The 25,587-nt window shown below is 30.5% G+C and overlaps 3 protein-coding genes across 7 annotated transcripts in view; 1 reads left to right on the forward strand and 2 right to left on the reverse strand.

The window, feature by feature from the left end:
• Nucleotides 1-787: 787 nt before the first annotated feature.
• LOC123670809 (CCR4-NOT transcription complex subunit 11) lies at nt 788-8,004 on the reverse strand. Its single transcript, XM_045604367.1, has 9 exons — nt 7,729-8,004; nt 7,586-7,677; nt 7,389-7,534; nt 5,730-5,840; nt 5,500-5,669; nt 3,995-4,121; nt 3,437-3,646; nt 2,804-3,109; nt 788-1,781 (listed from the first exon to the last, which is right to left on the reverse strand). The coding sequence occupies exons 1-9, from the start codon at nt 7,776-7,778 to the stop codon at nt 1,677-1,679; spliced, it is 1,317 nt and encodes a 438-aa protein (XP_045460323.1). The 5' UTR covers nt 7,779-8,004; the 3' UTR covers nt 788-1,676.
• On the forward strand, nt 7,989-9,630 carry LOC123670810 (ubiquinone biosynthesis protein COQ9, mitochondrial). Its single transcript, XM_045604368.1, has one exon. The coding sequence runs from the start codon at nt 8,308-8,310 to the stop codon at nt 9,100-9,102; it is 795 nt and encodes a 264-aa protein (XP_045460324.1). The 5' UTR covers nt 7,989-8,307; the 3' UTR covers nt 9,103-9,630.
• A 1,315-nt stretch (nt 9,631-10,945) lies between these two features.
• The window catches only part of LOC123670811, a 137,874-nt gene continuing 123,232 nt past the window's right edge, over nt 10,946-25,587 (reverse strand). For 2 of the 5 annotated variants that reach the window (XM_045604369.1, XM_045604370.1), the window contains 8 exons: nt 24,981-25,105; nt 24,721-24,835; nt 24,162-24,227; nt 20,411-20,500; nt 19,111-19,329; nt 15,377-15,664; nt 15,012-15,265; nt 10,946-12,054 (listed from right to left, as the gene is read on the reverse strand). In XM_045604369.1, coding sequence (XP_045460325.1) covers nt 11,947-12,054; nt 15,012-15,265; nt 15,377-15,664; nt 19,111-19,329; nt 20,411-20,500; nt 24,162-24,227; nt 24,721-24,835; nt 24,981-25,105 — 1,265 coding nt within the window. In that variant the 3' untranslated portion in view covers nt 10,946-11,946. The remainder of the gene's footprint in view (nt 12,055-15,011; nt 15,266-15,376; nt 15,665-19,110; nt 19,330-20,410; nt 20,501-24,161; nt 24,228-24,720; nt 24,836-24,980; nt 25,106-25,587) is intronic. The other 3 variants (XM_045604371.1, XM_045604372.1, XM_045604373.1) reach the window with 3 other exon arrangements.

A 25,587-nucleotide genomic window follows, 5' to 3' on the forward strand; every position in this document is an offset into this window, starting at 1 on the left:
TTTTACACCTCAATTTTCCAGCCTTAAAATGAAAATCTTGAAAAAACTCTTTACCTGTTGATTTCTGATTAGAGGGGGGAAAAATTGTCTGCTTTTTTCTTCGCTGCAACTTCAACCCCCTGGTTCTGAGGTATGTGGAGATAACTTGTTTTGAAAATCTGACCCTAAAATTTCGTATCAAAATGGCAACTAAAATAATGAGACAGGCAATGTGAAAAAAATGTGTACTTAACAACCAACAAAAATACTACTGACTTTTGTAATTAGTTTATTCAATTTTAAAAATGGCCATCATTTACTTCAATGCAATACATTAAAAAAAAACAGTCTGATAAGAAAGATTATTCTCAAGGTCAATTTCACATTGCTTATTACAATATTTAAGCTGTCATTAAATTATATCAATGAAAATTTAAAACTAGGGGTTTGTGATTTCGCACATCAAGGGTTGAAGCTACAGGGATGAAACATGTTATTCCTCAGCAAATCAGAAATCAATAGGTATGAGAGTTCATTCATTTCAGCGCTGGAAAAGTAAGGTTTTCCTGATTTCTCCCTGAATATGGTAACTGTAGTTCAAATATACATACATTGAAGATTGCATCATCATTATATTTGCATTGAAAATATTTCTTACAAATTCATAATTGACATACCTAGTTTCATACTATATTATAGATAATTGAATATGAAAAAAATATGATTTTAATGAAATTATAAAACTCTATCATGACTAGAGAAATTTCATAATAGCTAGTAGTATTCAAAGAGTATTTTTCAAAACATCTTCATAATTTATTTACATTTAATATTATCAATAATAATCACTTTGATAAAAAAATAATTCTTGGAATATGTACACATACAATTAATTATGCTTGATATGACAATTTTCATTTTAATATTTTCCAGATGTATCCAAATTCAATTAAAAGCACCATATACCACAATTAAACCATCTGAGTAATGTCAGAAGAGTCATGATTTGTCAATTGATGAATTCATCACCATGCTTGCTGAATGGTAAAATTTCAGACTTCATTTTTTACACAGTAAGCTCACCGATAAACTTTGTCATATGAAACGTCGTGTAATTTCAATAAAAAAAAAACATTATGGGAACATATGTCCAATTTCAATTAGTTAAAGAAATAAATGGCTCCAAAAGTTTCAATCATGTCCATTGATATGATTTATTAATAATAAAAAAAGTATGCTTAGAAACTTTTCAGTTCATTATCAGTGGTATTCTAATTGCCATGTTGTGTTACACTAAAATTCTAGCAGTAAGTTAAGACTTGGTACTTAGTTATACCTTAAAATGTATGCTTACAGCATGGGAGAGTATGTCAATATCATATTCATTTATGGTTATTGCAATGGAAAAGTCAATTGGAATACCTACTGACAAGTGTTGCTTGCATACTTTTTTGTCATTAATAAATCATATCAATAGACCTAAATGAAACTTTTGAAGCCATTTATTTCCTTAAATAATTGAAATCGGACATATGTTCCCATAATGTTTTTTTGTTGAAATTCATGACCTTTCATATAACAAAGTTTGTTGTTGAGGAATGACATCACCTTGTATATCATTTTACTGAAGTTATAGGATATTTTCAGCTTTTGTTCTCTGATGTTGAATTGTCACTTGGAGTGATACCATCTTCCAGTCATTCATCTCCAGATTCAAGTTGTTTCAATAGCCTGAAAAGTGCGGCAGCTTCCCTAATTCTACTGAATTCGATGCAGAATGACTGAACTTCAATGATCAATTCCTGAAAAATTCAAAAATATAATTTCACCAATGAAAATGAAAATTATTTATTGTTTTAGGCTAAAGCTTTAAACCTGAAACTGTTTTTATTCAAATGAATCAAAGCCTTTCTCCATTATTTAAAAGGTTGTATGCTGACTTTAAATTTCACTATAATTAAGAAGTGATAGAACAAATTGTGCTTCCAACTGCTTGACTATCCGGCTCATTCTCCAGACCTGGCCTCCCGTGATTACTGGCTTTTTTGAGACCTCACAGATATATCCCAGGAAAGAAATTTGGCTCTAAAGAAGGCGAAGACTTATCTTTCTACAGAAAAGGTATTGAAAAGTTGGAGCAATGTTGGAGTACATGCACCTCTTGAAGGTGAGTATGTTGACGAATAAAGTCGAATTAAAAAAAAAAAAAAAATTTAACTGATAAGATCTGGGACTTATTAAGTGACATGGTATCTACTCTCATCTTTAAATCATCCCCAATAAATTTTTTGAACTCCTCTTTTTCCTTTCCATCATTAATTCTGAAATTTTGATGACATTAATTATCTTTTTCATTTTTTCCTCTAAAACTCCCATTCTTTCATTCAGTTCTATTTTTTTTACTCTCCTTGATCTCCTATCACATATTCTCCATTTCTGACCTGTGGTTCAAAACAAGATTTGTAGATCATGTAGTTCCTGGATTATCTCAGTGCAGTGATCGTTAGGTCTATAATTTCAGAGTGGAATCTCCATTCAAATTTTTATGCTCAGGCCAGTGGTACCTGAGAAGGCACCTTTAATGATATTGATTGAAATTATTAGCCGTCATTTTTAATCAAAATATATAATTTAATGCACTTTTTATTTTGTAGCCTTTAAATTCAATGTTGATTTGAAAACTGTTCATTATAATGGTCCTTCCCAATCTACAGATAGAATTAATTTGTATTGTCATCATTATAACTTCAAGGTTAAAAGGGGACAGTTTGCCAGCCAAATATTGGGAACCTCTGTAAATATAAAATGAATTTTTGATAATTACCTGCACATTAATTATTTTATTCCTGATTAATGACTGCAGGAATACACATACTAGACGAACTAATCTATTTTGCATATATCGATCCTTAATAGTTTCACATGTTGAAATACAATTGGATATATACAGATGTATGAACTCAGTGGGCAAGTCTACTGTGGTAGTCAATCTATTCACCACTTCCATTGAATGTAGAGACATCTCCATATTAACTAGTACACTGAAGTATTCTGTTATTTGTTTAGACTGCATTAATTTTAGGAGTATTTCTATTGCTATAAGCGGATTGTTCTCAACCAAATCTGGAAGCTATAACAAATGGAAAAAATGAATATTCTTCAGAAAATCACGACTGACTACTTTCCATTTTTCTCAAAGTTATTCAGAAGAAAGGTCTCTCCGAATATCAAGGATATTGATGTTATGGTATATATGTTTGCTAGAGAGATAAATTAATACACAAAATTTGAAAGTGTTCAATGATAAGAAGCGCAGATAAAATTGATATGTAGAGTGTAGTTGCTAATTATTGAATATCCATTTTTTGGCCAAAATTAATTATATTGATAATTGATTTGATAGTAAGTCATTTTACAAAACTTGAAAAAATAAAAAATTTAGAATAACTCAACTTACCTTTTTTGGAGTTAATCCAATATGATGAACCAATTTGGAATCATTTGCCAATTCCGTTAAAAGTGTTTGTTGTTGTGCAAGAGTGAGAGCAGTCTCATAAGCCTTAGTTATCAGTTTTCTGGTTTCATAATTCTTTTTAGAAGTCATACACATTGATGAATCATATGCTACGCTATGTTCACTTGGTGTAATTGGATTTAACCACACCGGCTTAAAAATACAAAATTAAAATAGCCAATATTCATTGCAGAAGAAAGAACAGATTACTACATGACTATAGACAATATTCTAAAATTAGTGAACAATTTATGATGAAATTCAAATCATTCTTATTGAGGAGAAAGAATTCAGCATGCACTAAAGAAGAGACAAATTATTTCACTTTTGGATGGAATAAAGTTGAAATTTGAAAAAAAAAAGACAAAATATATAGATGGTAGCTTCGAACAGCCATTGCGTTATAATAGAGAAAACATCTTCAAAAGCTTAAACTTTAAATTATATGATGGCAGTTCACAAAAAGTCAATGCATATATAAAAGAGATTATAATTACTCACTTCATCTTGGCAGTTTGATAATGGAGGGGCCAATGAAACAAATTCTGGCATGTATACCTTGTTTATTGGAGCATTATCCCCAGAGGCTAGTAATTTTATAAGATTTTTATCAAATGTGGTGTTAGAGCTGAAACAATAGTTTTGTAATAAATTACTAGAACTAAGGAGTATATTTGGTTATTTCATAGAAGAATAAATATTTAACAGTTATATTTAAGTATACTACAATACTAAATACATTTTTTGTGGAATATTTCATTGCCCTCACACTCACAACCAGTTTGACAGAATATAATGAAATAGTAAAAAGACTGCTTGATGAAGTTCTGAGATTATACTCAACTATTTTGGCCTTATAGTTCGGAGTATACCGAAATTAGAGAAACATTTCAAACCAACTTGTACAACTTTGGTTTTATGTCTGCCTGTGTCTGCACATCCTTATAACATCAATTCCACAATTCTTATCCAATTTTGACGAAATTTGGCATGGCTATTCAGATTGGGTCGTAGATAAATGGGCGAAGATGGAATTCTCGAAATATTGATCTCGCGCCCTGCTAGTCTGATAATGATGAAAATTGGTATCGACATTAGGATCGGTTTAGTGAAAATTTTAGCTTTTAAAGATGTACGGCCCTCAATAATTTCTCAATCTTACTAGTCCGATTTTGATGGAATTTGGTATGGGTAGTTAGGCTCCATAGGATTTTACCTTTTTTTAACATGCAGTGTGCGCTGCGGATGTGTAAATTAGTATTGTCTGAAATAGATTGGTTCGGAGAACAAGTACTCAAAAGTTAGGTGATTGTGACAATCACCACAATGAGAGTTTGTTGAAATGTGGTACCATTTGATCTCTAGATAATTCTTACCGTTATTGGCTTCATAGAAAAATTTCATACAAAAACTTACTCAAAAAATTGAGTTTATGGTATTCTGCTTGATGTTAGGTTGTTTTGATATATCATCTTATGAAATTAAGGATCAACATAGACACTTTAGCTTCCTACTTGTTCAACTTGTCGAGTATTCAGAATAGTGAGTAAAAACTGATTTACAAATTATTTATACCACTTTATTCAACTAAAATTTGGTGATGTTTGTTTCTGGGTCATTGTTTTTATCACTATTATGTTATATTATTATGAATGAAGTAAGAATCACGTCCTTGGTAATTCATACTGAGTACTTTGACAGGAGCTAGGACAGGTGGTGAAGAACAAGACTAAGCTGAACTAAATGCCGACGTTTCGTCCATATATTCGAATTTTTTCAAGGCTGTATACAAGATACAAACATTCATCAGTACAATCCAAAAGAACAATTAGAATGACAGCAAATAATAAATGTTATTTGCTAATAGAACAATTAGAATGACAGCAAATGTTATTTGCTGTACTTAGTATTATTATAAATTATTTTGTATTTAGGACTGAAATTTCATAAGGCAAATGTATCATTGATAAATGAAAAAAATAAAAATATAACAGAAAAACACTTACTCTTTTTTTGAATTCTCAAAACCAGGTACAATAATCGATATAGCTGCCTTACTGGTAAGAGGTAATTCAGATGTTTTTTCCACTAAAGATAATTGCAACTTGGAAAGATCAACTGGTGAATGCAATGTATAGTCTGAGTTTATTATCTGAGTGGCAGTTTTTTTCAACAGCTGTATAAAAATTTGTTTTTAATACATTTATAGTGTAAAATATATATTAAAATCACTCACAATATCTTTCGACACATCAGATATTAATTGAGATATAAAAGACTTCTCTGGCTCTGTAATTCTTGGTAACTGTCCAATTGCATTTACATTAGGTTTTTGATCCTGAGAAAGCTATTAAAAAAATAAAATAATTTTAGGGGATAAGAATATAATTTATAATATATTTGATAAAATATATAGTAAATTATTTCCTTTTCATTCAATTTGTATAAAAAAAAAACCTTCTTGAATATCATATTGCAAGGTTTGAACCTGTTATTTCTTCCATACAGTATTTCATCATAAACTGAAAATTTATGGAGATTTGATAATTCTTCTTCTACAAAATATTTCTAATGATCTCCACATATCTTTCTCTTTCCTGTAACATGTATTGGAATACCTGTATAGGGTATCCCAAAGTTCCGAGTTTTCGTGCTACAGTAATTTGCATATTTTTATACTTGAGGTAATCATTCACAGTTGCTATAACATTTGGGTAATCTTGCCAAATCTACAAGTGACCTTGAGAGATTATCGAGCGTCACGTTGAACTTGTAGCTACGCTGCCAGTTCAGAAAATTAATCAGGTGTTTGAAGAATGTAATATAATTAAGACGAAAAGTCAGTATCCCGCCAAAGACCAATGGTCATTACAAGCCAACAGGTTGACCTTATGACAATAATACCTTACAGATTACTAGTCTTTGCTAATATATTGCATTTGAATATGACTGCTACAACATAAGATTTTGGTGTAGTGAATATTAACGTGATAGTTATCTTGGTTTATATGCTGAAATTGTGCTTTATCTCATCTCTCAAACTGAAGGATATAATACAAATACCTTTTAGTTTAACCCTAAGTAATCTGCTGAATCTACAAGTGTCTCTAGCGTTACGTCGAATTTGTAGCTATGTTGCTAGTTCAGAAAATTAATCAGGTGTTTGAAGAACGTAATATTATTAAGACATAAAGCCAATTTCCCACAACCAACCGTTATTACAATCTAATAGATTGTTCTTACCGTAATAATACCTTATCATAGATTAGACATTATCAATATATTGCATTTGCATACAGCTGCTACACCGAAGGATTTTGGGGTAGAGAATATTAATGTGATAATTAACTTGGTTTATATGCTGAAATTGTACTTTATCTTATCCTTCAAAATGGGCGATACAATATAAACTTTTTTAGTTCAAACATTATTGTGGATCCAGCATAAATCTTTGCAAAAACCAGTGGACTTTATTAAGAATGAACTGTGAGCACAATCTGCATGCGCATTCTATATACCTATACAATTCCACAATTGTGGATCCAACCCAAATCTTCAGGGACAATAAATTGAGGAGAGTCTCTATATAGTTTTTGTTTTGTGTGTTTTTGGTGAGCAAAAAAAAAACTACTCAAAAACTCTAACATTTGAGAAACCTGCAATATGCCAATGACCTGCAGATGAAATTCGAGGATACTGTCAGATGGATATCAATGGATTTGGAAGAATTGCAAAAAGCAGCAGAGTGTAAGAGTAAAATATGTGCACAATCTAGCAACAAAAACTGTGAAATGACACATGTGTATTCTATGTACACAAATCCACTTGTAGATTCATCAAAATTGTAGCACAAGAAATTTTTACCCTTAAATGATGCCAATTAAATCAATCATACCAATAAATGAACAAATACTGGAGCAAATGGTGAATTTGCTAAAGATTCTCCTCTATACATTTCATACAGTAGCGTAACAGCTGCCAATCTTTGCTCGGCTTCAGGAAGCATTTCTTGTTGAAGAAGCATTATAATTAAGTTTCCAACTGAAAATAGTTTTAATGAAAACAAAAAACCAGATGGAAAAATTTAGTTACCCTTAAAAAAATCAGATTTCTCAAACTTTTTATGTATATCGTTAGAGAGAGCTTCTAATGTATGGTTCATAACATAATCCTTATCCAGAACACTAAAAAATATTCAATGAATACTGACACAACTTTTCCTCCAAGCGGGTTACCTCAAAAGATAATCACACTGAGTTCCTGTTAAAGCCATATTAAAATACATGTAAAATTAATTAGTGAATCAATGTATTCAAACATTCGGTTCCGACTACAAGCATTAAAAGGAAAGCTACCCCTTTTCACAAGCTAAGTATGAAAATATAAAATTACAATATAAATACAAAACAAGAATATAATATAACCCTAATGACAGATAGACAATCACCATAGAGCATTACGAATCCAAATCAAAGTTCAGAAATAACAATAGTCTCTGTCAACTTTAATCGAAATGAAGGAAAATCATTAGTCTTCTTAAATATGGAATATTTACAATATAATATCGATTATAGTATAATAGAATGCATATGTTCGTAATCTCAAGAAAATATGTTAAATTTTTTTCCTGAAGAAAACTGACATTCATCGATTCATTCAATGTAAAATTAATCGTAACGTAACCTCCAATATTTGTTACCAATTCAAATCAATTAATAAGTCACATTTCTGAATTTAGTTATATAATTTTCAATTTTATTATACAGTTATTTCTTGTTGATTAATTACCTCTTGTGTTTATAGTTGTAAACGAGATGTCGTGTGTATTTCGATTCAGATCATTAATTGCAACCCGTTTTGCAATAGGTCCTATAAAAAATTGGAATAATGTAAGATATTTCTCTACTGGAGATGAAGCGAATAATGTTGGTAATACAGATAAATATGAATCCGACATCAAATCAAAGATATTACAGGAGGCATTGAAATTCGTGCCAGAAAAAGGCTGGACCAAAGATGCTGTTAGTGCAGGTGCAGATGTTGCAGGTTACCCAGGAATAACTCATGGGTTATTCCCAGGAGCGGGAGCAGATCTAGTCAATTTTTTTTTATCTGACTCAAACAAGAAATTAGTTGAGGTTTTGGAAAATTATCAGAAAGATCCCGAACTTCAATCAATCACACCTGTTCAATTTGTAGAGAAAGCTATACAACAAAAGTTACTCATGATAGTTCCCTATAAAAACAAATGGCCTCAAGCTATCGCTATAATGTCATTACCTCCCAATGTACCAAAAGCACTCGCAGCTCTTTTAACACTAGTTGATGATATATGTTATTATGCTGGAGATAGATCTGTAGATTTCAATTGGTATGCTAGAAGAATAGGTATAGCCGGAATATATAAAGCCAGTGAATTATATCTTATTCAGGATTCATCACCAAACCACATGAAAACATTTGAATTTCTACATAAAAGATTGTCTGAAGCCGTTCACATCCATGACTTGATATGCAAAAATGATTCAACAGGTCCGGGAACTAAAGATTCCATAGTATCAGCGTTTGTTACAGCCAGAAATATATTAGGAATGAATTGGAATAGGTAGTAAAGGTATTGCTGTGTGTTATTGTAAATTTATTGTTCTAAAATATTAATGGGAATGAGTATCAAATTTTATTTATACATCTATTTTTACCAATTCAATGTCAACTCTGAGTTTTTTGTTATTTGAAAACGATTTAATCAGTTTTGTACTTAAATGGGAATAATGATTTGTTCCATTGAGTCTTCATAAAACATTGTATTTTTATACAAAAATGAAAAATTAGAACAAAGAACCTAAGAAAAATTATTCTGTGATTATTACTATAAGTATTACTCATTCCTGCTGCATAAGATAAAACTACTATTTTTTTGTGATATTTGGCATTCATTTGTATTCTAGATGAATGAAATGAGTTTATGAAGTTTGTTATTTATAATTAACTCTTAAGAGCCTACTTTATTTGTTTAGTGTTCATCATAAAATCAGTGAAATTTGTAAATATATTATAATATAGTATAAAATACTAGGTGAGAATATACTATTAACTTTTGGAGTTTAATATGTATTCAATAAACAGTTCTTTCAATATACCTGTTTTTTATGACATCAGCAGAATTTGGTGTGTGGGAGACGGGAATGAATAAATAAATTCGAGAAGAGCACTGACTTTATGTCGAGCTTTAAGCCCTTATTATTATTCGTGCGCCTTTGGAGACTACATAACTATGTATGAGAAATAATTTCTTGTATAGTTATGTAGTCATCAAATCCAGATTAAGTGCAATTTGGACAGAAAACATCTAATAAGAAAATTAAAAAATACTATGCTAAGTATTAAACTTTGTTCAAATGTAGTTCAGTTCCAAACTGAATTTGAAACAAGAAATTAGAGGAAAAGTAAACTGATTCATAAACTATGTTTTTTATTATAGTTACAAAATACTTATCTATATAATAAATTTTTCCTTAGAATTTCTAGTGTGAAATTTAATTCTATTCAGACTTAGTTCCTACTTCTGAGAAAATATTTTGACTAAAAGACATCCTTTTGCTTCCGAGTCTGTCCAAAGTAGATGGAAGCTTTGTGATCAATTTTGGGAAGGAAACAATGTATGTCTCCAAATTCAAAATATTCATATGAAACACATTTTAGGACAATTTTGAACAACAATGGTTTCATGTCTGTCAGTATCTTCTACAATTCTTATCAGATTTTGATGAAATGAAGTATGGGTATTCGAATTGGGTAGAGAGTGGTTCTATAGGAATTTCAACTCTTCTGGATATTGATGCGCATTGCATGTAATTTCTGGAAATTGTTAGGATCTCAATATCTGACGCTCTAATGGTCCGATTTTTATGAAATTTGATATTGTGATTGAGCCATAAGTGCTCATAGAGAAATTTCAACAAGACTAAAAAACAAGAACCAACCTAAGATATCTAAAACACTGGTGTGCTTACTTAGACACTTACCTTAAGAATCTTAAGATTAAAGTGGCGACTTGTAAAGGGACCAGCCTTTTTGGATTATAATGGTATAGGTCCCTTTTCACTTGATTTCCGCATCGTTTCTTATGGCGCTCAAATAATTTTTCTGCCAATGTCGTGTTTTGAGGTTGAATCAACAATCAATTTGTACAGAACAAATGAAAATTTCAAAGGATGCCGTTTATTGGTCAATTCTTTGTATAGCGTCACTTTAAGGAAGAAGAGGGAAAAGGTGCCCATGTCGAGCTAAGTGTCGCCAATATTATCTTAAACAAAATCTAATCAGCGAACACATCTTTAGACAACTAAGTCACACCCAGTGGCAGACTTTTTCCACACCTCCCAAAATTTAAATCTAGATTACGAAATATTTTTCTCTGAATAATTTGATTTTTCAATAAAAGTAAAATAGTTTTCAACTCCACAAATTTATTATATATTAATACATGAATACAAAGTAAAGATTTCAATGCTTGAACCATCCAGTATTGAATAATGTATTAAGTAATTTTATATCACTTTAAAAGTTCAAACTTATAACTAGAATTAATCTTAAATATGTTCACGAGAATAAAAATAAAAATATTTGAGTTATATACAAAATAACATACACTTCCATTAAATTGAATGTTAAATATCTCTAAATAGCTGATGTAAACACACTCTTTATTACAAGGTTAGAATATTATTACAAAAAAAAAAACTCTAAGTATACAGTGGAAGATACATAAGTTAACAATATTTGATATGATCGTGTGTCCAATATAATGGAAGATTCTTCAGTCTATTATAGTTCTGAAAGTTCATCAATTATTCTTTGAATGCATTATAAATCATGCCATTAGGGAAGTAAATCATATCAATTAAAATGCTTTATCTAATCATATTTGGTTTATTACCAAGAATTGAAATCAATTCAATTTTCTTCATACAACATACTAACATTCTCATCAGGCGAGGAAAGAAAATATTTTTCCAGGTGGACATTTTCAGAGAAAATACATTCTCAATATTCATATTATGATGGTACTTATATAAATAAACATTTACATTTTAATGATGCATTCTAATGGTGGAACATACAATGAATGTTTTTCCAGACAGAACACGTTTTGTGCCATTTATCAATATAGTTCATCATCAAATCTTTTCTGCATAGTTTTGCTCTATAAAGGAGAATATAAAAATATCTGTCCTTTCAATTTATTTTTATTAATAACTGGACGCAACAAGAATTTCTGTGTTCATAGCAACTCAAGATGTAATAAAACTTCTGAGAAAACAATTTTCAACTTGAAAGGTTAGAAAAATAATCATTAACTCTTCATCAAATTGACGAGTTGGCAATTATTTGACATGATAATTTGTTGGACGATTTGATTTAATTCCATTTCCATTCGTAGATTTCGCTGCCTAGTAAATTTTAGGAGCTGACCTGTCATTTATTATTTTTGCTCGTTTCAAGGGTGCCCCTTTTTTAATCTGATCCATCAAGGATTCATGGCAGGTTCGTGGATCAGGCTGTAAATTATACAAATGAATATATTTATTGGATATTTCATATAGGATCTAGAAGAAAACACATCATTTCCAGGAAAAAAAAGTAACGCAAAAATCATTAAACAAAACGAAATATTATTCATTGAGCACAGAATATATAGGCTGTCTACTATTATAAGTGCCAAACTTCACTTATAAAAGTTATACCGGGTGGCCCAACCCAGACGCGGATCTCGTTTTGAGGGAGTAAATGATATTTTGAAAATCTTTTTTTGTGATGTGTATAGGGTAGTTAGGTTAGGTTAGGTTTAATTCAAAATTATTTTCATATATACAGGGAGTTCTAAAACAAAGATATAGACCAAAGTTACTTTTTTCATTGAAACACGCTGTATATACATCCAAAAATGGAATTGCAAATAATGATGAGTTTCTTCAGATCCCTTTATTCTTAGAAGTACCATTCACGAGAATACGGCGAAAAATTGAAAATATGGTGTTTCTTTTAATTAGTAACTAATGAAGAAACCAGTTACGCCGCCGATACAGACAATGTCTTTTCGAGTTGACATATTGGTTACTTCTATGCAGAAAAAAAAATTAACTCTGGATTATACAGAGTGATCATAATAAATATTCAAAAATTAACTGCGAATAATGGCTGAAAACTTTCTTATTTCATGTGGAATATCATGTATTCTTATATCTTATTGAACGTAAAAATTAATTTGGAAACTATTTTTATTAGGTTTTCCTGCAACTAAACCTTATAGATCTTCAGCAATTTTTGATCATTATATGTTGTTAATGTTTGGATAATCATTCTATATAATCAAGTGTTGTAAATTTTTTTTTCTACATATCTACTCGAAAAAACATTGTCTGTATCAGAGGAGTACTGTAATTACCAATTAATAAAATCCATATTTTCAATTTTTCGCCATTTTCTCGTGAATGGTGTTTCCAAGGATAAAGTGATCTGAAGAAACACATCATTATTTGAGCTTGCGATTCCATTTTTGAATTCATATACAGGGTGTTACAATGAAAAAAGTTTAACTTTGGTCTATATCTTCGTTTTCGAACACCCTGGTTTAATGAAAAGAATTTTAAATTGTTCTTCTAACTACCCTTTACACATCACAAAAAAATATTTTCAAAATATCTGCATTTAATCCCTCAAAATGAGATCTGATCTGGGGTGGGCCACCTGGTATATACCATTAATTCGATGTGAGATGTAAAAAGGTCTATAATAATGTTAGTTTAAAATAACTATCTACCATTCAGGTTATTTATCCAGGTGAAAATAAACGACAGCTCCTTATTTAATGTGGGAACAATCTGTATCAGTTATTTAACCATAATATGTCTGTGACTTTAATAGTCCAAGCAACACCACATTAGTCGCATTGATGCTTCTGGCTATGGATGTAATTATGATCTTTTTCCCTTTAATCTAAGATGTGTCATAATTATGACATCTACATTTTTAGTAGATTTAAGACAAGAAGTTTAAATATAAACATTATTATTACTATTATTTGTCTGAAATGGCTTCAGTGCTGAAATAAAGTGTTTAAATTTCCATAGTAAGTGGACGACTTTGCCATTTCATAAAATACGTATACAGGGTGTTTCACGAATGATTGTACAGGCTTTCAAGGCAGATGTGGGACATTTTGGTGAGTCTGAATTAGTGTTCGAAATATATCCTAGCTATATTCGTTCAAGAGATACAGGCTGTTTGATGTATTTTATTGAAAAATTTCAATCGGCATAACTTTTGAACGCCTGCATGGATCTTCATGAAAATTTGAGGGAATGACTATAGGCCAATGCCTAATATTTGCACCTGATGACTTGTCGATAGCGCAGGTCCGGATTGAGAAAATTATATTCTTTATTCCACATTTTGTAAAACACCCTGTACATCGAATTTTCGAAAAGTGAAATTTTCCTCAGAATCTACAATGGATACTCTTTCAAACAAGCTCATTTGAAATAATAGCACACTTCGCATCAATATTTTATGAGCTATTGAATATCGGGAATTTTTGATTCATGGTAAACGCGGACCTGTGTTTTTCCGAATAATGCGTTAATAATAATGATCGGTAATAAAATTTATTTATTCTTATTATTATTTTTCTTAACGAAGTAATGCATGTATATACAGGGTGTTTTATAATATATGCGCAGGACTTCAGGATGTGAAAGTTCGTTCAAAAATATGAAAAAAGGTTTCTATAAACTTACCCCCTAAAATCACCATTTGCTAGTGTTGCAATTGAAAAAAAAAATTTTTGTTTGCGAATATTTCCGGATCCTTTTATCGTATAGAAAACGGCTATCGTAAGCATTGTTCAGTTGTTCAGACAATAATTTTAAATTGTTAACCTGTAGTTTCTGAGTTAAAAAAAATATTTACAGTAAAGACCATGTTTTTCAACACAAAAGTTGATTTTTATCGAAAATTATTGATTTCAGAGCTATGCAGAAGGTGGTGATGGGTCACGGTAATAAAGCGTACAGAAAACACAACTCACACAATTGTTCCATGGAGAATTACCTACATGCAATGAAGAGTTTTAATAATGAAAATATTAATTGGTTTGAATATACTTATTTACTATTTATTAATTAATATGTACTATGCATGGATACAACCAATCGTTTATTTTCACCTTTGTTGTGAAAAAGACAGAATCTTAATTAAATCACTATAACACTCATTGTTATGAAAAACCTACTTAGTATTTTTAAGTTACGAGATTTAAGTACCTATAGATGATGAGACAAGATAGGCTCTTTTAAGAATAATACATGTCTGAGAACTGAAAATTAATATTGTCATAAATAAAGAATTGTGAAGAAAATATGATATTATGGAATGAATGAGAATTTCTAGAAATTATTTTTCTAGGCATATTAACATCAATGAATATTTTCGATCGAAGTGAAAATTTTGCCTTTACCTGAGCTTTACTGTTGAAAAATTGACGTATTTTGTTTGCTTTCACTTGAGGTGAACTGCTGATATGCTGTTGGGACAATTTGGCATTCAGCGAATCTAGGAAACTTTGTCCAGGACCTCTTTCATATATTTTATTTGCTGTATTTGTCCTCATGACCACATCTTCTGAATTTCGTCTAGAACTCCTGGGACTTAATGTAGGTGTTAATTTAGCACTTAACGATGCAATAAAATTGGAACCAACACCTCCAGGTCCTAGAAAAATAATTTGTTTGCTTTCTTTAACACTATCTCTATCTATCTATAACAAAACCTTATCTAGATTAATATTTATTTCGGACCTCTTAACATAAAACTATTACATACCCTCTGATTTTCTGTCAGCACTCTGGGATCTCATATTATTGTATCTTCTTACGGCTGTAGGACTACCTCCGATAATTTGAGATGGCTGTGCATAGACGACGCCACCTGATTGAGATATATAGGAAACTTTATTCTGGAAGGTGCTAAGCATTGTACTCTGTTGTTGATTTGCATTCTGATTCTGAAAAATATTTTGAGAGGATGTTGACATTCTGCGGATGGCATTCGGACTGGCAGGTGTGTGTTTCAATTCTGTTAGAGCCTTTACAGTTTCTGCAACATTAACACCTGAAAAATAATTTTTTGAGTTTATATCCAACTTTCGGCATATATACAATAATTGTAATGTTGTGGGTTTTCATTTACAGTTCCTAGTGAATTGTATGAGTATACGATATTTCATTGCTTTTGATATTAAACACACAATTATAAAACTGCTTAGAGTAAGAAACTTCGAAAAACACAAAAATAAAAATTTCTGAACAATTATTATTAATATTTCTTTACGAGTGAATGAAACACTTGTGAAATGCAGTGATGAATTAATTTACTGTATGTTTCCTTGAGTACTTAAAATTAAGTTATTGTGCCGATCTACGGAAATTAAATGATGAAAATAATATTGCTTAATATATTGATATTACAAAAAATTATTTTAGCTCAATAAGAATACCAATCTATATCTGTAGAAGGAACAAAAGTTTTATATATAAGTGAATTATTTTTCATTAAATTTTATATTCCTAAGGGGTATCTGTGAATTTGATAGATATTTTCAGGAGGAAAGTAACTTCATTCTTCCAAGCTGATATAAGTTTTCATTTTATTTCATGAACTATTTATTATTATAGTATTTTGATAATGTTTATTTTGCGGATGGGAGTTCAGACGAATTTACACGTGTAAAGTAGCTAATGCAAGATAATACATCAAGTAACTAAAATCAATTGCTGGTCCACCTATACATCCTTTAGTACTGCCGTTTAGTTTTCAATATAAAAATCTTTGCAAGTACAGGGTGAGCAAATTTCGATGTTTTAGCACTAAAATTTTTTAACCAGAAGGGATAGACAAAATCTGATGACTGTTATCCTATTCTTGTTCTCTTTTTCTGAGAAACAGGGGAAGTATTCATTTTTGGCCACTTTTTTTTGTTTTCGAATTATAAGCGAAAATTGGAAAAATGGCGATATCGAAAAAAAATTATTATCTCCTCTAATTCTGATGATAGAGCTCTGAAATTAAAACATTATACAGGCGCTTTTTACGTAGGATCCAGTGGCGTGCTCGTCTTTTCAGCAGGATTTTCATTTATGAAGATATGACTTAAAGTTATATTTTTTTGAATGGAAACAAAAGATTTCTGTGTCATTTTTTGAAAGCTTAATTTTCACTGATTTCAAAAATATACAACATCGAATGGGAACGAATAGAAATTTCAATAATGATTGGTTATGGTGATAAGCTAAGAAAAAAATGTGGAAGCATGGAAATTATTCAACCAAGAACATCCTGGCAGACTGCCTATTGCAAATTTTAAGAGCCACAGTAAGTGAATTGGTAGCTGAATTTACTGAAACGTATAGTGACTTAATAAACACAGTGGCAACAATTAGTTCAATTTGAGCCTAAAAATGGCGAACCATATGGATTTACCATAGGAACTTAAGAATACAATTAAATCAACTGAGCTGACACTTTGTCAAAATTAAAATTATTTTGGGCCTGATAGTATTTGATTGTATATAGAACAAATTCATTCAATCGAAGAATATTACAGTAACTCAATAAAATGGGCCTTTTTCTTTTGAATAAATCCCAAAAATCAGGTAAACGGATAATGTAAACAAAAGGCAGCCATATTTAGGCTCAGCCAATCAAAAACGAGACCACGCGTGTCGCCACTGTGGTCACTGTTCTGAAACGGAATCCGTCCATGATTTTCCTCAGGGAAACGACATATATATTGGAAATCGGCGTTATTGGAAACGATGTAGAAATCAAATAACGAATTTAACTGGGTTCCCTTTTAGTCAGGCAGGTCAGGCTTAGTTCAAGCTGGTAGATCGCTATAAAAGTTTCCAGTCAGATATCAAACTCTTTCGAGAAGAGTGATCAAACCAGTACTTCTAGACATCTTAATTCTAGGTAAATTTAGAAATTCTGTGATTAAAATTACTTTATTTAATTTATGTTTTCTTTCCAGGTTGATAGTTAGGAGCACATTTGTCTTGGCCACATACACTGTGTCCGTTAAGTATGGAACAAATTAATTTTTAGCTAAACAGACCATATTAAGAAATAATTTTGAAACACGTAACACGTCGATTTTTTATTTTAATTTACCGTATTTTAAAATAATAATCTAATATTCACGTTAGAAAATCCGTCATTCCTCAAAACATCTTCAGTGCAACAATAAGTTATATGTCTTTAAAATGTTATTTTTTCTTATTTAAAACGGTTTAATTCTTCCTAAATGAAACTCATATTAATATACAGGGTGAATTACTTTCGAGTAATGACGTCACCGTCATTTTTTTAAATGGAACATCCTCATTTTGTCTCAATTTTCCGATTACTCTAGCTGAGCTGATTTCAAAAATGTATCACATGTTGATTCCAATACGCTCCATTAGTGATGACGTCACACATCGCCATTTTAGTTCTCCTGTCAGTGTTCGGAATCCAAACAAACAAATAGTCCTTCAAATAAGTACGTTGTCGTTGAAGAAATTGGCTTATTTTGATAAATAAAATTACTTAAGGAACGATTTTACTTTAAATTGATAGACAGGCACGAGATTTATGCCAGTAAGTTCGAACTTGAATTTTTACAAAATCTGGGGAATTATACAGGATTCAAACTTACTGGTATTAACCTCGTTCTGTCTATCAATTAATACTGAAATCGTTCCTCAAATACTCTTATTTATGAAAATAAGCCAATTCATTAAACGACATCGTACCAATTGGAATGACAATTTATTTGTTTGGATTCCGAACACTGACAGTAGAACTAAAAATGGCGGTGTGTGACGTCACACTAATAGAGCGTATTGGTGCAGGTTGGACAAAAATACAATAGTTTTGTGTGTGCTGTTATTCTGTCTGCTAGACCACAAGTACCAAACATGTTTGGAAACAGCTCATTTTTATTAATCTAAAAATGTAACAAACTACAGGATGTTACATTCAAACCAATTGCCGCTAGACAATAAGTATTTTTGATAATATTGTTAATTTAACTAATAATGAATGTTACGCGTTACTTTATGAGCACACACAAAACTATAGTATTTTTGTCCACCCTGTACCAATTGGAATTAACATGTGATACATTTTTGGAATCAGCTCAGCTCGAGTAATCGGAAAATTGAGACAAAATGGGGATGTTTCATTTAAAAAAAATTACGGTGACGTTATTACTCGAGTGTAATTCACCCTGCATATTAATTATTATTTTAAAATACGGTAAATTAAAATAAAATATCGACGTGTTTCAGGATTAATTCTTAAAATGGTCTGTTTAGCTAAAAATGAATTTGTTCCATACTTTACGGACACAGTGTATATGTTTAAATAAAACTAACCAGCAATACATAAAATAGTGTCGCCATCTATATTGGGTAAAATCGTGTACGGAAGTAATTTTCATCATCAAATTTCCACATAATTAATACAAATTATTTATACAGTTGGCAATATTGAACAGTATATAAAAAAGATCTCACCTATATTCTGTTTAACGTTGGCGTTCTGACAAATATTGGGTTCCAGTAAAAAGGCAGGTGGGGGCGGCAAGTTCTCCAGACTGCCCATATTAGAGTTCAACCCCAGAGCTGATGTATTAGTTATGGATGAAGTGCGTCTGATAGGCGGAGGAGGCTTGTTAGCCTGAACAGATCCTCGTCGAAGAAGGTTATTTCTTATTCCACTAGTCGCATATACAGCTGAATAAAATGGAAAGTTAGTGCAATCCATATCAAATTTGGCAACCGGGTGAACAGCAGATGTTCGAAATGTTTATATAAAATGTAGATTCAACGAAATATTTGTAGTGTATATGTTAAGGAGTTACCTATTTTAGACCAAATTTATCTAAAATTATCCTGTTTGAGTTAAGGTGAAATAATAATTGAAATGTATATTGGTTCAGCATATACACAAGACATGCTCAAATGCATGAAGGCAATATTAAGGTATTGAACTGAATCATCATGTCATTATTCTCAACATATATACTGCAAATATACTAAATATTGAAGCACTGATGATGTAAGCATTTAATGTTAAATGAATGGTGGTGTTTTTTCTCCAATACATGTATTTTGATTTGAAACAAATATATGTTCATTCAATATTGATAAACGACATGAACACCTCGAATTTTAAAAGCAAAGCTGAAGCATGTGCTGTCGACAATAAGCTACATAATTTGGGCTTCATTTTTATTTTGCATTCAAGCAATGGATTTAGCATTAGCATCATTGAAAATATTGCGATTTCTCTCTCAATCATTCTATGTAGGGAATTTTCTGTTATTTTATTCCCGAAAAGTTATCAGCGCTATAAAAATTTTGAGGAAGAATAGAAATTTATGCTCCATAACCGAAATACAGGGTGATCTCAATTTCGATCAGTCACTCAAGAAGTTAATCACATGTATTCATTGGTGCATAAGAGTCATATACTAAGGAAATTTGTGTTAATTTTTGTAGGAATATCGAATTTTTTGAATATTTCTTGTCCATAATGAATTTTTTAGATTTCCATCCCCAATTTGACATTTAATTTGATACCATATTTTGAGATAATTAATTTTAAAGTAAAAAATAAGTTGATTAGTTTTATTGAGAATTCTTGTCCGCACAAAATAAATACTTCAAGCAAAGGATTTGAAAGTAGCAATAATAACACATTGAATAATAGTTTATTCTTAAAAAAAAAATTAATCTCATATTATCGTTGTAGCGATAATACAACTCGGTTAAATGCATTCCCGACACCATACGGGAAGATGTTTCATTTTACCTGACATTGAGACTGGCCTCCTACGCACACCAGCGAGTAGATCAGGGTTTCGGGGAAGAGTGCAATACTTGCTAGCGGTATCACTAACATCTAACAACACACACAAATAATCAACAAACGCATGCTTACTTAATTACAATCAAACTTCACATGTTTTCTGATCTCAACAAGTCTATATTAATAAGTTGAGAAATTCATAAGTTGATCTTTTCTTGGTCGAAATTCATTTTCAATCGAAAATAAAATGACAGTTATTGTATTTCCACGTTTTAATTTTTAAAATTACAATTGTTTTGCTACACAGCTTCCTCGGTTTTCACTTTTTTAATAACTGATTTTTTTTGATGTGTCAATGTATCAACAATAGATCATTGGAATTAATAATATATGGTTTACAGCAAGATATTTAAAAGCGGCTAGTTCCACTCGATAAATTTCGAATTTATTATGTCTATTTATTTCTAGAGCTTCTAAGGACTGTTATTTCCTTTTATTTCAAAATTGTAGTTTCAAAAATATGGTTAAACTCTAATTCTAATAAGTGATTAGAATTTGTAGAATTTTTCTTGCTGTTGAGGAAACTCTCTATCTCTGTTTGCTCAATATATACTTGTTTTATTATTATTTATTTATTATACAATTTATACTTTTTTATCATCACAGGTTAACTTATATTCTCCTGATTTATCATCTTTTCTTAATGTAGTGTTTTTGTTGTTTCTGATGAATTTACTGAGATTTGAGTTTGTTTTAAAAGAATTCCTTATATTATATTTATTTATTTAACTGGCTTCTTGTGTCTGAAACAGCACAAGATATCGTCAACATACCTAAACCAATACAAGAAATATTTAATTCTTAGGAATTTCTATATTGATTATAAAAATCTCAGTAAATAAAGGGCTAATAGAATAGGATTTCTCATAATTAAATTATTTTTCAGAGTTTTAGATCTTATTATTGAATTGAAAATGATTTTGGTTCATACAAATTTTGAAGTTTTCTGAAATATCTTCCTTAGTGATTATTTTATATTTCTTGGTTATCAATAAATTTTCTACTAGAAGTGGAATTAAATTTCAGTTATTATTAAAAATGAAATATCTTCTGAAGTGATTATGTATATTTCATTTCTTGGTGATCAATAAATTTTTTACTAGAGCGATAGTTTCATTAAGTGGAATAAAAATTTCAGTTATTATTAAAATGTAAAATCTTAAAAAACTTCTGTGTAACAAAATCATGGTAATTTATATAATTAAAAAGTGGAAATATAAAAACATTAATTTACTTTCGAATTGAGAAATATAGTTTCGAAGAAAGAGTCCATTTATTGATTTTGTGTAATTTTTCTAGAACTTGAATTAGTTATGAGCAAGAAAAATTTGTTTGATTCGAAAAAAAAACAAATCAGTAAACATGTGGTAGGGTCTTCCTTATTGTTTTAAAATAAAGCTCCCAAAATAACAGTAGTTATGTGTATCGAGAAAAAACGAGGTCATAGAGCAGAAATAAGAGTAAATAGTATCCTTGGTTGAAGTAAACAAATTAATGGTTTATTTTTTATTATGCGAATATGGGATCCAATCTGTCGATTCCAATTTCAAATATGAACAACTGTCATTGACATTGGTTTCTATGAGAATTCACGAATCATGTTATATTCGAATTTTGCAATAAGAAGCCATTCTGATTTTCAGGATGATTCTTAGAAACGTGCAGAAGGCATTCAAAATTACAATAGCATGTGGGTTTTTTCAGTGGAAAATTGTTTTTAATTCAATTTAATATTTAATATACCTAAACAAGTTGTCAGCAGACTATGAATCTACTCTATTATTGGCATATAGATTTCAATTGGAAATACTGAATTGTGTATGTTGGAACTACCACGAATTGTATACATGCGAAAAACAGTTATTCAAATCCGAGCCCAAAGGTGTGATCTGACCTGAAAATTTTCCTACTAGTGGCAAGAACAATGGAGTTCTTGACAGTGATCGTACCTACTTGATTTGTTTGTAATCGACTTCTAACTCTTTTAAGCTGTGTTCAATGTATTACCGAACGCCGAATGTGATATACTAGGTGTTTCAAAAGAAAGTTTAAGTAAAAAGTTATTAAAAAAATCCGTTTTTTGAAAAAATGTTCATTGATGAAAATTCACTATATGTATTTATTGGAAATATGGATCAGAATTCAGATACAGAGAAACTAGAGCTTATAACTTACGTGACCTCGTTTTTCGAATTATTGTGAGTACAATAACATAATATGTGTAAGTTGGTTCACAATCAACACCGTTTGGAATTTTTTTGAGCAAATGTATTTTTTTTTATCCTACAATTGCTCTGCGCTTGATCATTTTAATTCCAAATCAATTTTGATGTTAATGAACAATGTTCAGAGTTATAATGGCAACAAGCAACATACGACTAATATGACTCCCAATTCTACAAGTAGATTTGCTAAATTCTTTATTGAAGGTAAGAGTAAGGTTAATCAATTTCTGAGATGAATGTACTATTTTTACACTTTTGAGCATGGTGAGAAAATTGTTAATTCAAATGTATATTCCAATTTTATATTGAGCTGAAATATTAATGAGACCGTACTATTGAATAACATTGGATGTGTTACACCCACAAAAGGAATTATTGTTTCATATTCATTTAAGGGCGAGAGAATATTTGAAACAAGCCAAAAAAACTAATTTTGTTTTCGCAAAAAATTATTACTGGTGAAACGAAACGGTTCATGAAAATTGGCTTGTATACTTTTAGTTAATAATACACTTAAGTCTACTTGTTTGGTCATGTTAGAGAATTTATGTTCGAGAATGAAATGTAGCTTGAGCAACGGCCTAATTCCTAACTTGCGCGGAAACAATGTCAACGCTTTTGATTACGCTACTATTGAGGTATCGAAAGCAACAGTTCTAGTGTCTAGCGCAACAATATTGATAGAGTTGGAAGATTTCACGATGATCATGAGGTTAAAAAAGTGGCCTATCGATATATTGATTTGTCCTATCACTTCATTGTGTGCGTTGTGTATGAATTTTGTTTATTTAATTTTTCTATTCTGAATCAACTCACTTTGAGTCAAACATTTTTGATTCATTTTTAGAAATTTAAATTGTCTGAATTGTCATAAGCTGGTTCATATTGTAGATTAGTAAAATGGGACTATTAATTATCGATTTTTGTTTCAGTACAAATATCGAGATGGAAGTTACTAATAAAAAAAATATTCTAAATATTAAAAAAATTCCTGGCGAAAAAAGCAGTTCAAAAAATGACAAATTGTGGGTGTAACACTATTTATAACTATAAATTACGAATTGTGGAATAGATCGATTGATAATAAAATGTTGGTTATGTTTCGCAGAGAAGTAATCACGATTTAAGATACATATCACTATAACTTCGAGATTTTCAAATCTATAAATGAAAATGGCTAGGAAATTCATAAATGCTAGATAACAGCAAAGCTTTGTATTGATTCACGGTAGAAGAGTTCATTTCGGCAAATTGAATTTTTCTTGTGACTATCCAATATTTGTTCGAAAAGATTCAAAAAAAGCTACGCATAATTTCCCAAAGCAATAAAAAGAACATAAATTTGATAGTTTCCATGTAAATTTACGATAAATCATTTACGGCAATAACAAACTAATTTCTTCAAGCTTATATCTAATGAATCTAAATGCAAATGACCCAATAGGCTCTAAACTAGGAAAAGTACAAACTGTTATTAGGGTTCCAACTATTTACTGCACGTAGTGTTCTCCTTCTACTGGGTATCTCATAAGTCACTAAGAGATTAAAGAAGATTTATGAAATTGCTCTTCATTTAAGAATCGCCAAGTAGATCGATTTTTTTGGGGTCATCAATATAAAAATTGATCTACTAAACGAAAGACATGCATTGAAGTAATAGTAATGATAATAATAATTATTATAAAGATATCTTGAATAATATAATATGATAATATCTTGAATTTGTATCAAATTGTTCCTTGAAATAAATTCAATTGATCTTTATGATTACATGAAGAAAAAAAAGGTTTTATATCACTCTCAAACCACAACAATTGAAAACAAAAAAAGAGTGAATATTCGAAGATTTTTTTCTTGAAGTAGTACTTTAAAAGTTGCCCATCAAATTTCAATATTGTGAAATATATATTTCGAAAAATGAAAGGTGCTATTTCAATGAAAAATCCATAAAATATTCCATCAAAGTTCATTAGAGCATGCTCCAAGTAAAAAATCAAAATATGTACATTGTGAATGGACCTAACGTACCTTCTGCAGTTTGCACTACATCATCAACATTGAAAGTAGTTTGACTACCATAACCACTTGATGATTCTAACGAACTCTCACTAGTACTGCTCTCCTTTTCACCTTCGTTTGGCACCTGGGAGGATGAAATGATATTATTGAATTGAAAAAAAAAAAAAGAGAAAACAGGGTTACAAAGTTAGTCATGATTTCGTTCTCATTTATCTGTCTATTTGAATTCAAAATCTACCCTTAGATTTTCGAGTCATAATTTTGCTCACCTTCTGATTTTCAGTGCCTGGTGTGGTAAATTCAGCAGGTGGTGGCGGCAAATTGAATTCTTGCGATTTGTTGGCTGCCATATTAGCTAAATCATGCATATTTACATAGGTGGGTTGTGGGCAATCTGAATAAAAAAGATAACTGTTTATTACACTCTTTGCTTTTGATGGGTGTAAAATTATTCAAGATGAACTCTCAAAGAAGTTTATAGTTCATTTTCTCTTGCCCTTCGGTCGCTTTTATCAATTATTTTTAGTTTCATTGTAGCTTGATTCCTCGAGAACATAACTGTACCGGGTTTTTCACCATAATTTGACCCCCCCTTCAACTTTGTAACTGAAAGAGGTACAAAAAAATTTTTTCTACAAAATTTTCACGAAAACGACTAGTGTTCCTTAAAATGATTTCACAAAACGAAATATATACAGAGAGGGCAATATATTGATTGCAACTTCATTTCTTCGAATGGAATACCCAGTATATTTTTCTATATTTGACTAGCTCTTTTTCCCCTGATTCCGAGTATATAACATATGTTTGGCCTATCTTTCTTATTCTGAGTACCACAGAGTTTCAAAATTTAAGAACCGTGGCAAGCTAAGTAAT

Source organism: Harmonia axyridis, chromosome 1, assembly GCF_914767665.1.
Source record: "Harmonia axyridis chromosome 1, icHarAxyr1.1, whole genome shotgun sequence".
NCBI classification, from domain to species: domain Eukaryota; kingdom Metazoa; phylum Arthropoda; class Insecta; order Coleoptera; family Coccinellidae; genus Harmonia; species Harmonia axyridis.

What these genes read in the sequence shown, in the direction of transcription:
- LOC123670810 (XM_045604368.1), top strand. Translation starts at nt 8,308, where the DNA reads ATGTCGTGTGTATTTCGATTCAGATCATTAATTGCAACCCGTTTTGCA.
- LOC123670809 (XM_045604367.1), bottom strand. Translation starts at nt 7,778, where the DNA reads ATGTATTTTAATATGGCTTTAACAGGAACTCAGTGTGATTATCTTTTG. An exon ending in TTGGATTAACTCCAAAAAAG is followed by an intron (nt 3,110 to 3,436) that starts GTAAGTTGAGTT and finishes CATTTGTTATAG; the next exon opens with CTTCCAGATTTGGTTGAGAA. An exon ending in ATAAAATAATTAATGTGCAG is followed by an intron (nt 1,782 to 2,803) that starts GTAATTATCAAA and finishes TGAATTTTTCAG; the next exon opens with GAATTGATCATTGAAGTTCA.